Source organism: Melanotaenia boesemani, chromosome 3, assembly GCF_017639745.1.
Source record: "Melanotaenia boesemani isolate fMelBoe1 chromosome 3, fMelBoe1.pri, whole genome shotgun sequence".
Lineage (NCBI taxonomy): Eukaryota > Metazoa > Chordata > Actinopteri > Atheriniformes > Melanotaeniidae > Melanotaenia > Melanotaenia boesemani.
In genome coordinates this window covers 21,479,144-21,492,938 of record NC_055684.1, presented here as the reverse complement: position 1 = coordinate 21,492,938, position 13,795 = coordinate 21,479,144, and the positions used below count along the sequence as shown (strand labels likewise).

The window sequence follows — 13,795 nt, the reverse complement described above, 5'->3', positions numbered from 1 at the left end:
TCTCAGCACTGATGTGCCATAGCCTTGAGGAGAAATGAGTAGAGGTATGCTGAGACTTTGTAACCTCCGTTCTTTCTAATTTCGCAACTCTCAGACTTGTAGTTTTTGGTCCCAGCTGACATTACTGAAGGCAATTTATCATGCTTTATACAACAAACTTCAATGCAACTTTTCTCACACATGCTGCAGTACTACCTAAAACTTGTCAACAACAGAATTCCCTGGGTGGTATTTATGATATTATTCCCAATTTGTCTTCAAAGAGGATGTTCTGTTTGGATATAGTAGGTCAGCATGCAATCACCCAATCTGGTTGTAGTAATAGATGAGCACACATCGTCTGTGATGTGATACATCTTCCTTCCATCTTCCTTTGATGTATCTAAAGATACATCAAAGGAAGATGTTTTATGTATTTCAACGTCAGATATCCATGCATGGCTCAGGTGACCCTTACCAGTGTTGATCAAACTCCAGGCTGAGTAGTGACATTCACACTCTTGTGCTCAGTCTCTTTGAGCATCTCATGCTGCCTCTCAGTCTTCTGCCCTTGTATGCCCCAGCTTTATTTGAACTTTTTCCAGCCAGTCAGCATCTCAGTCACTTGAGATTTTATCTGAAAACTCTCTGAAAGGCATCAAAGTATAATGTTACAGATTCTGAATGCATAAAAGCTGTCTATAACTATAAGAACTAGAAGTCCAGTAGTTTTCAGTTCCTTCTTGCCAGTTCATTGCTTTCTGTTTGTTGCTTACGGTTTGTAGTTCCATGCCATGTCAGAGCTTTTTGCCACCAGAGCCCTGTGTTATGTAAGTTAAGTTTTTCTTCATTAAAACCTTTTTTACCTGCACCGGTCTGCCTCCCACCTCTTAAGGCCTGCACTTGTTTCCTCACATCCACAGCTCATGACAGAATGAACTGGCCACACACGGAACCAGCAGGCCAACTGTACATCACTTCGGCAGAACTGCTGAGCTGGCTTGAGTGGCGGGCTTCACTAATCAGTGATCATCAGTCTGGACCCCCATTCTGATGATCTGGACACCTCCTGACAGACCCACGTTTCAGGGGTCTGCATGGACCACGGCAATGGCCAGAACGAGACGAGGCTCCAGGCAACCTCGCTTAGCACAGTCGCCGCCAGCGCCACTCCTCACATCTCCAGTGTCACCTCCAGCTCCACGTTTCACGTCTCCAGTGTCACCTCCAGCTCCATGCTTCACTTCTCCAGTGTCACCTCCAGCTCCACTCCTCACGTTCCCAGCTCAGCAGTGTCCCACGCCAGTTCCCAGGTCTTCTCCAGCGCTTCAGCACCCAACATCAGCTTCCAGGTCTCCCGAAGGGATCCCAGGATGGGACGCTCCTCATCCAGCTTAAGTCTATAATTCTGAGAGGGTCCCGGGATGGGAAGCTCCTCATCCAGCTCGAGTCAATGATTTTGAGGGGGTCCCTGGATAGGACGTTCCTCATCCTGCTCGAGTCCATGTCTTTGAGGGGGTCTCGGGTATGGACGCTCCTTCTCCATCACCTGTGATTCACATCTGATTCCTGTGATCCTCCATCTGTTGTGGCACGTCCTCCACCTCCTGAGGTTCCTGTCTCCGAGGGGGTCCCGGGTCGGGAGGCTCCTTCTCTGGTTCTTGTCTCCAAGGGTGTCCTGGGTCAGAACCCTACTCCTCTGGTTCCTGTCTCTGAGGGGATCCCGGGTTGGGATGCTCCTCCACTTTAATGGCAATTATCAGTCTCCAGCTTCCCGGCCGTCCTTCTCAGCCTGCTCTCTTGTCTGCGCCCTCCGATCGTCCTCAAGGGCTAAGTCTGCTGACTGTGCAGCCTCCAGGCCATCCTCCTGAACTCCGTCTGCTGTCAATGCGACCTCCCGGCCATCCTCCAGAACTCTATTACCTAGACTGTTTGCTTAGGGCCTTATCCCTCCTCTGGGCCCCCTCCACCCACCCGACTTTGGCCTGACAATTCTTTAAGAGCCAGCAACATCCAGCCCCCAGTGGTACTGTACTTTATAGTACCTCCACATTCGCTTAATTTTATCTAGCAAGTAACTATGTCCGTCTAATATATGCAGTCTTTCCCGACAATGAAAGTAGTTAAAAGGACAGCAATTTGACAGAAAAAGATGTCTTTCAGCAACAACAGGGACCAAGCCTGCCAGAAAAAATCTGAATAATTTTATTTTCTTCAAGCTCTGACCTTCATTCAGCCATCCTTCCACCACACTGTTCCCTCAAATCCCTCTACCTCACAAATACAGCCATATCCTCTTTGAAGCCTCCATGACATCAACGTTGAGACAGTTCTCTGCTCTGCTGTATGCTGGTCTGTTTGCACTTCTCAGTTTGCATTGCTACTTGATGATATGAACAGTGTTTATTTGCACTGCTGCTTCTTCTAAATGTATGTTGTAATTTTTGTGTTGTTGTTTGTTTCCCTGCAAGTACTTATGGCATGATTTTATCCTACAATAAATCTATAAAACTCAGTGATTGAGCCACCCTAGGAAAGTAACGTCACAGTATGCAGGCATATGCAGCTAGCTAACTAGCAAGATAGTTTACGAGCAGTAGGCCTAAGCGATGGAAGCTGAATGTAAGATGTCCATTTTAAGGAGTAATTCGCCTCAGAAATTACATCAATGACGAGGATATTCTGATTGTTCAACTGTGTGTGTTCCCTGATCGACATGAAGTTCTTAGTACACCGCAAACTCCACTTGCTCCTATTAAATAAGAGCTGATCTTAAACCAGATATTTTGGTATGTTTTACCGGTGGTTGATGCAACAATTTCCAACGTGTGCTCTCAATCTGCTAGTGGGAGTGCAGCTCACCTGTGTGTGTGTGTGCACAGCATGTAGAGACGTAACGTGACGTAATTACACTACAAAAAATATATAAGATATTAACTGAGTAAGGCAAGGCAAGGCAAGGCAGTTTATTTGTATAGCACATTTCATGTACAGGACAATTCAAAGTGCTTTACATAAAACAAAGTAGTAGTTATACAAAATAAAATAAACAAACCTGATTTTTAAGGAGTGGCAAAAGATGCTGTTGGGGGATTGAGGCGCACCCCAAATATATTCGTCAAGACGCATTGTTTTTTATTATAGGTTTATGAGTTCAGGTCCCTGGTTCAACATAAAAAGTCAAATAAAAAATCACAATAAAGTTAAATTTAGCAGAGTTTACTTAAGTCCCGCTGGTGTCTTTTTATGCATGATAATGTTAAATTCAACATGTACACAATGTTTTACAGGACATTTCAAAACATTGAGATATATGAGATAAATATCGTGTATCAGGATAAAGCCAAAAAATATCGGGACATCAGTTATAGGCCATATTGCCTAGCCCTAACTCTGGTATAACCTGCCTATTTGCACCAATGATCCTTTTCATTCGTCCAAAGCGTGCTAAAAACATTATTTTGCCTCTGATTCATTTCTGTGTTTCACATGGAAGGAAAGGGGTTTAGTGCCAACTCGTCCATCAGTAAAGCACAGTTGCTCTTTGTTTCTTCTTTAGTATGAAGGAGGCTAAAAAAAAGGCTGCAGATTTTAAACACTAAGTCACCAATGTTACATAGCACTTAAAGTGGTTTTTTAGACCTCAAATCAGTTAGCCTGATGGGGCCTTAACATAGATAAGAAATAGAAACTTTGTCCAATTGGATTGTCACAGTCTGTCTTTTTCAGTGGAATGGAGTCTATGTAGGTTATTCTTCTCAACTGTGAGTAATTCTGTGAGCATGATGGTGAGTTAGCAGTCAGACAAATCATTAGCTCTGGCACCTAATATGCTACAGAACCATGCATAATGAATGGAGGAGAGAAAGTGGAGGATTTTGGACTGATCTCAGTCCCTCCACGTCCACACTTCTAGAAAGTGTGTTCCTGTGTCAGAAGGCTGCTGCAGGATTTTGCATGCTGCCAATGTCGCGTCTGCAGTAGTGTATGCTTCTTTGTTTTTTTCTGTCTCTCATTGACTCTCACTTTTTTTCCTCTTCTACATTCATTACAATTCCTCTCGTTAATCTCATTCTCAACTTTCTGCTTTCTTTCTCTCTGTTTGTGCTTATTTATTCCATTGTCTGGCTGGTTCATTCTTCATTAATCTAATGCGTTCTGCTCACCCTCATTTAGCAGTGTGCAAAGCTTTCAGGGACTTTTCATTTGGCCAAACTGTCACTCACCTTAATACCATAAAAAAAATTTGCAATATCCCCACCTTAAATATAAAAGGCAAAAAAAGTATCTTCCTTCATCCTCCTCTTAGCCGTCCAATGGACCTGCATTTTTCTCTTTTTCTACTTTTTATTTGCTGTCTCGCTCAGTTAACAAAGGGAGAATCGAGGTCAATATCTTATCATGATTTGTTTTCTTTCTTGTGGTCGTTAAACAGCTAAGCACACAGTAAAATGTCCTCAAATCTTAAATGCTGAACTCCCTTTTGTCTACACTGGCAGGTGTTTAGCCACCTGGAAATTATGTTGACAAAGTGTTTTAGAAATCTTATGGAGCTTTTGAAAATGTACACAAATAGAACACTTTGAAGATAAAAGAGCCATAATAAAGTCTAGTGACTAGATGTTTTGGAGGAGCTCCTCTAGTGCATCACTACTTGGACTAGATTCTTGTCCATGTAGTGATGCACTTTTTATTGATTAGCTCATTCTATGCAGCTCTGATGGTTTTTATGTTCTTTTTGACTTTGGGAAATGTTCTCAATATAAAATTAATCAGAGGACTCATTAAAATGTCCTGATAAGGTTTTAGTCGAGGCTATCTGGTTTTCTTCCATGCCCTGTATGTATGTATCTGTTTGTGGAGACTTTCTGTGCATGCTGAAAATTGCCTTGCATTATTAGTAACCAAATCCAGATTGCAGAAGCCCTGGCTGCATATTCTACTCTGGTACAAATTGTAAAGTACAGGTTCCTAAATCACTATGGCGGCCTTTAATTTATTGCTGTGTGAGCACCCAGTGATGCACAGTTTAAACCAATGAGACAGAAACACACATGGGCTTTTCTTATAGCCCCTTGCGTCATTGAATGCATCGGATTTTCAACCTATTTTTATTAAAGCTGGATTAAATGTAAATGAGTACTGCAGATATTGTAATGTAAGATGCAAATCACATAATACATTCGTGCAGAGAGATCCCAGTTTACTTTGACTGTATCAACAGTGTGGTGCAAGCTCAAGCATAAACATGATGAATTCAGATTTAGTTAGGTGAAGAACACATATATTTTTATATTTAACATTATTTTGGGGGGTTTTTTTGTATTAAATTTAGTATAATTGTTTTCTTATATCAACTCTATTATGACACTGCCACTAAGCCTGAAAATAAGACCGCTTTAAGCTGTTAATCTCTCCAGTGGTCAAGAAATATGCTCATCATCATCTTAATTCATATCTGCTTATTTATAGAAGGCTGTTCTTTTCACCCGATGCTGTGATTACTTGCTGCTGATAACTTATTAGTTGTCTGGTCCTTTTTGTAAGCTGCTCATATAGGTATTGTACACTAATTTATTTTCTGTATATAATACTAAAATGTCTTGAAAATAAAAAAAAATGGATTGGTTTGCCAGAAAACTAATAAATTAATCATGTTTAGTTTTTTTATGTTTTAAGCAATGCCCAAAGAAATCTTATTAAAGTGTCAAGCTTATTACAGCTTCCTATATTTTCTTTTTGATGCTAAACAGAATAACTGTATTTCAAACTGCTTATTGTATGAACATGCAAACTTTAATAAGGAACAGAACAAATTGAGTTATGGGAAAATAATGATATAAATAAAGCAAAGGATGCAGTTTAAAGATTAAACTAAATGTACAGTATAGAATTGGAGTGAAATATCAAATAATTCTAAATTAAATCTTTTTACAATGACTTATTAACAATTACTTATACAGCCTATCCAGGGTGTACACTGCTTCTCACCTGATGGAGTAATGTTTATCTTAACTCTTCGGTTCTCTTTAGAATCACAAACTAAAGTGTCATCTAAGCTAAGTTTAATTCTAAAGACTTGCTCCAAGAGCTTTTTTTTTATTTATTAATTTATCTTTTTTTTCTTGGATGCAACTCATGGAGTTTGATGTTATGTAGCATCTTTTGTACAGTTTGAGCTCTCACAGAAAATCAGATTTTTATCAATAATTCCAGTGCCAAGTCTTAAGCATTTGTGGGTCTAAATAGCTCACTGTCTGTGGTGCCATTCCCCCCACATTATATCTATTTTCTATCTACATTTATTCATACAGACTGGTTTTTTTAGTTCCTCTCATAAGTCTGAAAAGTGAAGCGATGGTGCAGACATGCAATGACACAGCCCCTAACACCAAGACAAGTCTCTTCCTAACAATGGTAACCTAATCAGGCCAGCTGGAAATCATAGGACACTGTCACAGTTGGTTTGTTGAATCCAAACACAAGGTCACAGGCAGGAGTTATTTTATTGATAAAACCTAAAACCAAGGCATAGTTCATAAAATGGAAATCCAGAAACTAGGCATAGCAATGGGACAGTTCAGTTGGCAGGTCACCCCTGTCCCATGCAGAAGACCTGAGTTTGAGTCCCACAGTGGACATATTACAATGGGGCGAACATTAACACATTCCGGTTGGGTCCTTGGGTAAAACCCTTAACACTACTGCCTACTCAGATGTTAGTTGCTTTGAGAAAAGCATCTGCTTAAGAACCTTTGCAGCTAAATGAGTATAATAATATTAAATAATAAAAATAACACAGCGCATCTGGTAAAAATAAAACCTAGTAGGACTGAGGTAGGTGATGAAGAAGAATAAAGCTTAAAAAAAAAAAAACAAGAAAGAAAAAGCTTAATCATGCCTTAGCTCTGTTAAAATGTATGCAATACAATATAACATATACACAGTAATTGCTTGATGTGTTGGTAAGTTTGTTGGTAAAATGCTATATGTTAAGATAAAAACATGCAATAAATGCATGAAAAAAAAACTATACATCTCGAGTCCAAGTATGCAAATATACAGAGCAACGTAACAGATTAACAGATGCCTGTGTGCAAGATTAAGCTAAGGACTGATCGAGGCAGAGTCTGTATGTTTGATCATTTGGTTCATTAAGTTTTTGCAGAGGTTGCACAAGAATGATATAAAATGTACATTATGTTGTTGGAACATGAGGCACATGGCATTATGGCTACAGAAAAGCTGCGAAAAGTGGAACTCTTACAACATCACAGCTCTGCATCACAGCTGATACTATTCAGCTTCTGCATGAGGAGTGGGCAGTACAATGAAAGCACAGAGGGAGACTAGAAATAGGAGAGCGTAGGAGACAAGCTTCCACAATAACCAACACTGTACAGATGTATTCACTATGTAGTAAGGACAAAATTCGTCCCTTATGCCAAATACTGTAGATGTGGCTGGACGGAGTAACAGGTTTGTTTTCTTGCTTACAGAAAGTAAAGTCAAATGGCTGCATTTTCAGCTCACAGACAGGATGTTTTGCACTTTATGACTAAAGAGGTTCTTCCTCTCTTTCAGCTGACATACCTTCCTCCTCCGTGGGGGGACTGCAAGTCCACACCAATGGACTCAGACTTCTTCAACTCGTACAGCATCACGGCCTGCAGGATCGACTGTGAGACCCGATACCTGGTGGAGAACTGCAACTGCAGGATGGTCCACATGCCTGGTATCTTAGCGCTGCACACAGACGCGATATTTTCACATTTATGCAACAGTGAAGTGCTGTAGAAGCTGTTGCTGTAATCTCATTGAAAACACTTTCATGTGAAGCCGCGGTGACAAAAGCTACTCGAGGAGCAAACGGCTTTTTGGCAGCTACTGCAAAATATCAGATACTTTCACACTCTAGTGAATCAGAAAACTCAACTATTTTCACTTTGTGTTTGTGCAGTGATTAAAGCTGGTGTTTGCTGTCTCCCTCTTGTGTTTAATCACTGTGTGGGATCTCAGATGGCAAATTGAAAAAGAGCTTGGCACAGAGGAAACATTTGGATTTGGCCTCTGTTAGCTTTCCCTCACCTACCTTGTAAAAATGTCTCTGTCCTCAGTCACAGAGTAGCCTGACAATCTGTCTGTGTGATAATCAGGATTAGCCACTATCTTGCTGTGATTGTGCAGATGTTTTTGTGAGTCTACAGAGAACTCCCCAGTTAAAATCCTCTTCCCCCAGGACTGCGCTCTACTCCAGTTCATCTCTCAATCTCCCCGTCACTGGGGGATTTTTAAAGAAAATGCAGTGAGTTATTGCAGCAAGGAAGTAATTTCCTCTACATCCACATTATGTCTTTATCCTATGTTGTCCTGATAGACTGGGAAGAAGGGTTCAACTGCCAGAGTTAAGACAGATGGAAACAGGGTTGACAGAGGCTGAAGGTGATGATGAATGAAATCAATTATGTGATTTGATCAAAATTTTGATGAATATCCAGTTGTGATAAGGACAGTAATGACAGTCTGACACAAAATGAATTATAGACCCAGGTCTTCCTGTCTTCCATGCTCCTTTGAAACCCTCTTTTTGTTCAGACTGAGAGCATTGTGTTTATTCTGCCTGTCTGCAGGAGATGCCCCTTACTGCACCCCGGAGCAGTACAAGGAGTGTGCAGATCCTGCCCTCGGTAAGGAGATAAACCAGCACGATGCTTGTGGATGTACACTGTTTGGCACACGTCCCACTGTTCCGAGCTTCTGATCCAAGCTGATAACAGATAATATTGCTCCTTCAGTATGATTTTCACACTGTGGCTCTCCTTTTCACACACTCTTGTCGCCCCATCGGCTGAAACCGTTCAGGCCTTTCATGTCGGCTGCTTGTTTTCTTTCCGACTCGCCATCTTTTGCTCCTTCATTACACCTTCAAACATGTCGGCCTTTTGCTGCTGCTGTCCTCTGACTCTATCAGCATATGTCTCATATCTTTTATCTTTCTATCTTTCTTATAAGGGTCTCTGGGGTCACTCTTTTCTTTGACAGCCTTCACTCTACTGGCATTTTGTTTTTCATCTTGCATCAACAATAATGTATTTGTCCCCCTTCACTCTTCCAATGTCTATCTGTCTCTGCCTTTCTTTTCTCCTTCTGTCGTTCTCATTTTTCAGACTTTCTCGTTGAGAAAGACAATGACTACTGTGTGTGTGAGACGCCATGCAATTTGACGCGTTATGGAAAAGAGCTGTCCTTTGTCAAGATACCCAGCAAAGCCTCAGCTAAATACCTTGCCAAGAAATTCAACAAGACAGAGCAGTACATAGCGTAAGTCATATTTTTATATCTTATTTACCCCTATTTAGCATTAGTTTTTTCATTGTTCCCATCTACTGTTTTTTTTTTTTTATTCTGTTTTGTATATTATCACATTGATATTGTTCTTTGCGATCAGCTTTACCCTGCTGGCTGAAAAGCTGCTTCACCTCTCTGTTATTTAAGTGCATCAATAGTAAAAGATGAATATGTGCATTTAATCTTTGTTGGGGACTCAGTATTGCCTTGTATCAAGTTTTGGTGAAGACAGTTTGTGATGTTTGTTCTGACATGGTTTTACACAGTATATTGCCTCGTCACCTTGCAAAACTTTATAGTATTTAGTCCCACAATCCATCAGCTTTGCTCATCTTTCTTATATTATTAATTATATTTGGTAGTTTCAGTTTGTTACCTAAACTCTATTCTCAATGTAAAGCTCTAAGACATGAACACACCGTGACAAAATAAATAAAAAAAACATTGTTTCCCTCCCTTGGAGCTGTCGGTCAGCAGAGATTACCTACAGCATAGTGTGAAATATTCAGCCAGGAGAAAAAGTAACCAAGGTTAGTTCTAAATAACTCAACTACACTCACATTGTTAAAATTGTCAACCATCTGCAGAATACTGAACAACAGCAATATGTGTGGCAGCTCTCCAAAAAAAAAGTTAACATCTGTTAAAAAGAATATAGCTGAAGTTTGATAAAGATCCGACAGACTTAAGCTGTGGACATATTTTTACATGCTTGCTACAAACACATGTCTACATGATATAAGGTTTTGCTGCCATGTTGACTATTAGAACAGTCTGAGCTGTGGGCGGCTCTTGGTAGTGAGGGTGCTGTCGTCGGCCCTTTAACTTTGCTCTGCTGTGGAAGAGACAGAGGTCAAAGTGGACAAAGATTTGCTTTGCGGTGGAGTGAAACTAAGTGTTCAATGATGGAGGCTGTCCGCTGCTGTTGTTGTCTGACCTTTCCATCTGTTTCTTTGCTGTTTAGTTGAAGTGTTGCGCCCTACAGTGTTTGGTGGCGTGTAACTGAAATGTTTGACACTGGACTTCCCTGTTGGAAACCACTCCCAACGGAGGTTGCTCAGCGTTACAGACGCTCTGATCAGATGCGTTTCAGGTTACTAAGATGCATCTGATCAGAGTTGACATTCAGAAAGCATTCGAACATCTTTGTGACAGCTCACATCGGAGGACAGATTGAAAGGAAATACCCAGGAACGTCAATGATAACAAACCAACCCAGCCCAACCAGTAGTATTTTAACATCTGATTTACAAAGACTACAAGAGCAAGTGCAAGTACTTTACGATGTAAACAATGCGACTGCTTGATTAAATAAAACTTTATTGGACGTATTGTAGATTTTGGAATAGCTTAATACATTTGACATGAAAGGTTAAAGCAGTGGACGTAGTGAATAAAAGCTTTATATAGTAAACTAAAACAAATGGTGTAAAAATGGTGTAAAAATAAAAAGGAAAATTGATTTGGGTTGATTGGTTAATTAAGGCAATGATGACCTGCAATTATCCACAGGCAATATTTGACCTTGAGTGTTCATGAGGGCAACTGCATGTGTAAAACTCAATGTAGCCATTTTTTAAGCTCAGTAGGGTGTTTCTTACTCAGTTCTGTTGCCCAAATCCAACCAGGAAGTGGTGAAACTATCTTTTGTAAACTTGCTGTGTTTTTGCCTGAATGCATTCTGCAAGTAAAAGAAACACACTTCTCATATGTGGGTGTCAAACTCAGGTCCTGTACTGATGTTTTGGTTGAAAGTACTGCACATAATAATCCAGTCTACCCCGTGTCTCCATCCTAAGATGTTTTTTGTTTTGATAAAGAAAACACTTGAGAATAGCTTTTACGCTGATGTTGAACCACTGACACGAGTAATATTTCCTTCCTGCTTCTTGTATGGGCAGTAGTTTGTCAAAGAATCATGGTGAGCACCATGGATGAAAGAGAAGACTAAAGATTATTTTAGTCAAGTTTCCATTAATGCTTGATGTGTACTTTACAACTGTGATACATACAAACTTGATGAAAACAGCTGTTGCGGCAAAACGATAACTTTGTTTGAGGGCAGCTGTGGGCTAAACTCGGGGTTTTCTGCCAGACGCGAGTTCCGAAATATTCTCAACCACTTCTGTGTCAGTAGCGATACGTTTATTCCTTCCATTCATTGTTCCAAAACACATCCAGACACTGAGTAAACGTTATTCTGACTGAAACAGGCTTATGCTATATATTGTGTGATAACACGGTCAACAGAAATGTGACCACCACCGAGCTCACCCCACTTCCTCATCCATTCATCTAAAACACCTGTGAGTTGGTACCTTTCAAACACACACACCCACAGCACCACACCCACCACCCAGATGCCGATGCTGCATGTCACCTGTGCCACCTCATAAATATGCAAATACTAACATGGCTCCTACATTCCGGCCCCTAATTATTTAACAATAATTATCCAATCACCAACATGGACACAAATCTACAGGAGACTGTTACGACCCAATATAGGGGTATGATTGGGCGCAACAAAAGATGACGCTGGGGACAGATGGTAAAGTAAAATAAAACCATTTTATTAAAACCCCATGAACAGTGAGTGAAACCTGTAACAAAAATACACAAAATAAACAAGTGCTGGGGTTAGCGGACCTGCTGAAAGAAAGTGCAAACCACAACATAACTGCCACTCGGGGTAAAACCTAAAACCAAATAAAAAGCAGCAGATCCATAAGCTAAGGGTGACCGTCATCACAACATAACAAAATGCTAACCTAGCCCAACACAAAACACCCACTATGACAGAACAAAGAAAAGTGTAGCAAAGCTTAAACTAAACTGAGTGTAGAACTGGTGAATCTAACTAAAACAGAACCATTTCGAAGTCCCCACATGGGACGCACCACAGCCAGGACTCATCCTGCTGTGCACAATCCATGGTCTGCCACCAAATGATTCACCCACACAAAGCACAGCGAACACTCAGTAAGCCATGCTACCAGAACTTCTGTCACGATCAGGACGAGACCACCTGCGCTAACCAGTCTCGCCCTGATACCACAAGCACACCCAGTGCACAAAGTGAGGGGACGCAGCCTGTGCCAATCCAGCCTCCCCCCCCTGACTGGCTTCGGCTGCAGCCTTTTCAGCCTCAGCCTCTAACAAGCTGCAGCCTGATTGGTCCATAGAGAAGCCAATCAGAGGGGCGGGGACGGAGGTGTGCCGGCTCCAGCCACTCCAGACAGAGCCTCCCAAACTGGCAATCAGCGGCAGCATGAGCCGCAGCTGCAAGCAATAAGCTGTGGCCGTAACAGGAGACAAATCTAATGCAATATCATAATAAACAAACTCATACCAACTACTTGTGAGTCCAACACCCAACCCAAGTGATTTGTCAAATAAACAAGTTTAACAGTCAAAGTCAAAAGTCTTCAACATCCAGAAGAAAGAAGTCCACTTGGACGTTTACGGCTCCTCTGCTTCCTGGAGAAGGCACACTTTGGTAACAGGTCTATTCAGAGTGCTAGTCTTAGTTTTAATCCGAACTTGTCGCACAAGTCCTCCCTTATCAGGAACAGTCTCCACAACTCTACCAGTCAGCCATGAGTTGCGGGGTGCACACTCATCCAAGATAATGACGATATCTCCTGGAACAAGATTCCTTCTGATACTCTGCCATTTCTGCCGCTCCTGAAGCTAAGGCAAGTACTCCTTCAACCAGCGCTTCCATAACAGATCAGCCATATACTGTACTTGTTTCCATCGTCGTCGAGCGTAGACGTCATCCCTGGTGAAAACTCCTGGTGGTAATGAGGGCTTGGACTTCAGAAGAAGTAGATGGTTTGGAGTCAAAGCTTCTAAATCATGAACATCAGTGGAGGCTTTGGTTATGGGGCGACTGTTAATAATAGCTTCAGCTTCACAAAAAACTGTATGAAGACCTTCCTCATCAAGACTCTGGGTCCTCAACACAGAGTTTAGAGCCTTCCGTACAGACTTTATCAGATGCTCCCACACTCCACCATGATGAGATCCAGCAGGGGGATTTAAAATCCACTTGATTCCCTTCTGAAGCAGTGTGTCGCTGATGTGAGCATTATTCCGTTTGCTTACTCCTTCTCTGAGCTCACGTTCAGCTCCAACAAAGTTGGTCCCATTATCTGAACGTAGTTCCAACACCTGCCCACGCCTGGAGATGAACCTTCGTAGTCCATTGATGAAAGAATCAGTGTCTAATGATGACAACACCTCCAGATGCACAGCTCTCGTTGCCATACAGGTAAAGATGACTCCATAGCGCTTCACCATGCTTCTGCCACGCTTAACCTCGAACGGACCAAAACAATCCACCCCAACACGAGTAAAAGGAGGTTCATCTGGACATAGTCTCTCTAGGGGAAGATCTGCCATCATTTGACATCCTGGTGCAGCATGCAGTCTGCGACAAGTAATACACTTGGAAATGGTCTTC

At 41.5% G+C, this 13,795-nt stretch overlaps 1 protein-coding gene across 3 annotated transcripts in view; it reads left to right on the top strand.

The window, feature by feature from the left end:
• The window catches only part of asic1b (acid-sensing (proton-gated) ion channel 1b), a 195,258-nt gene that overhangs the window by 170,801 nt on the left and 10,662 nt on the right, over window positions 1–13,795 (top strand). For all 3 annotated transcript variants that reach the window (XM_041980549.1, XM_041980547.1, XM_041980548.1), the window contains 3 exons: window positions 7,564–7,714; window positions 8,610–8,666; window positions 9,147–9,300. In XM_041980549.1, coding sequence (XP_041836483.1) covers window positions 7,564–7,714; window positions 8,610–8,666; window positions 9,147–9,300 — 362 coding nt within the window. The remainder of the gene's footprint in view (window positions 1–7,563; window positions 7,715–8,609; window positions 8,667–9,146; window positions 9,301–13,795) is intronic.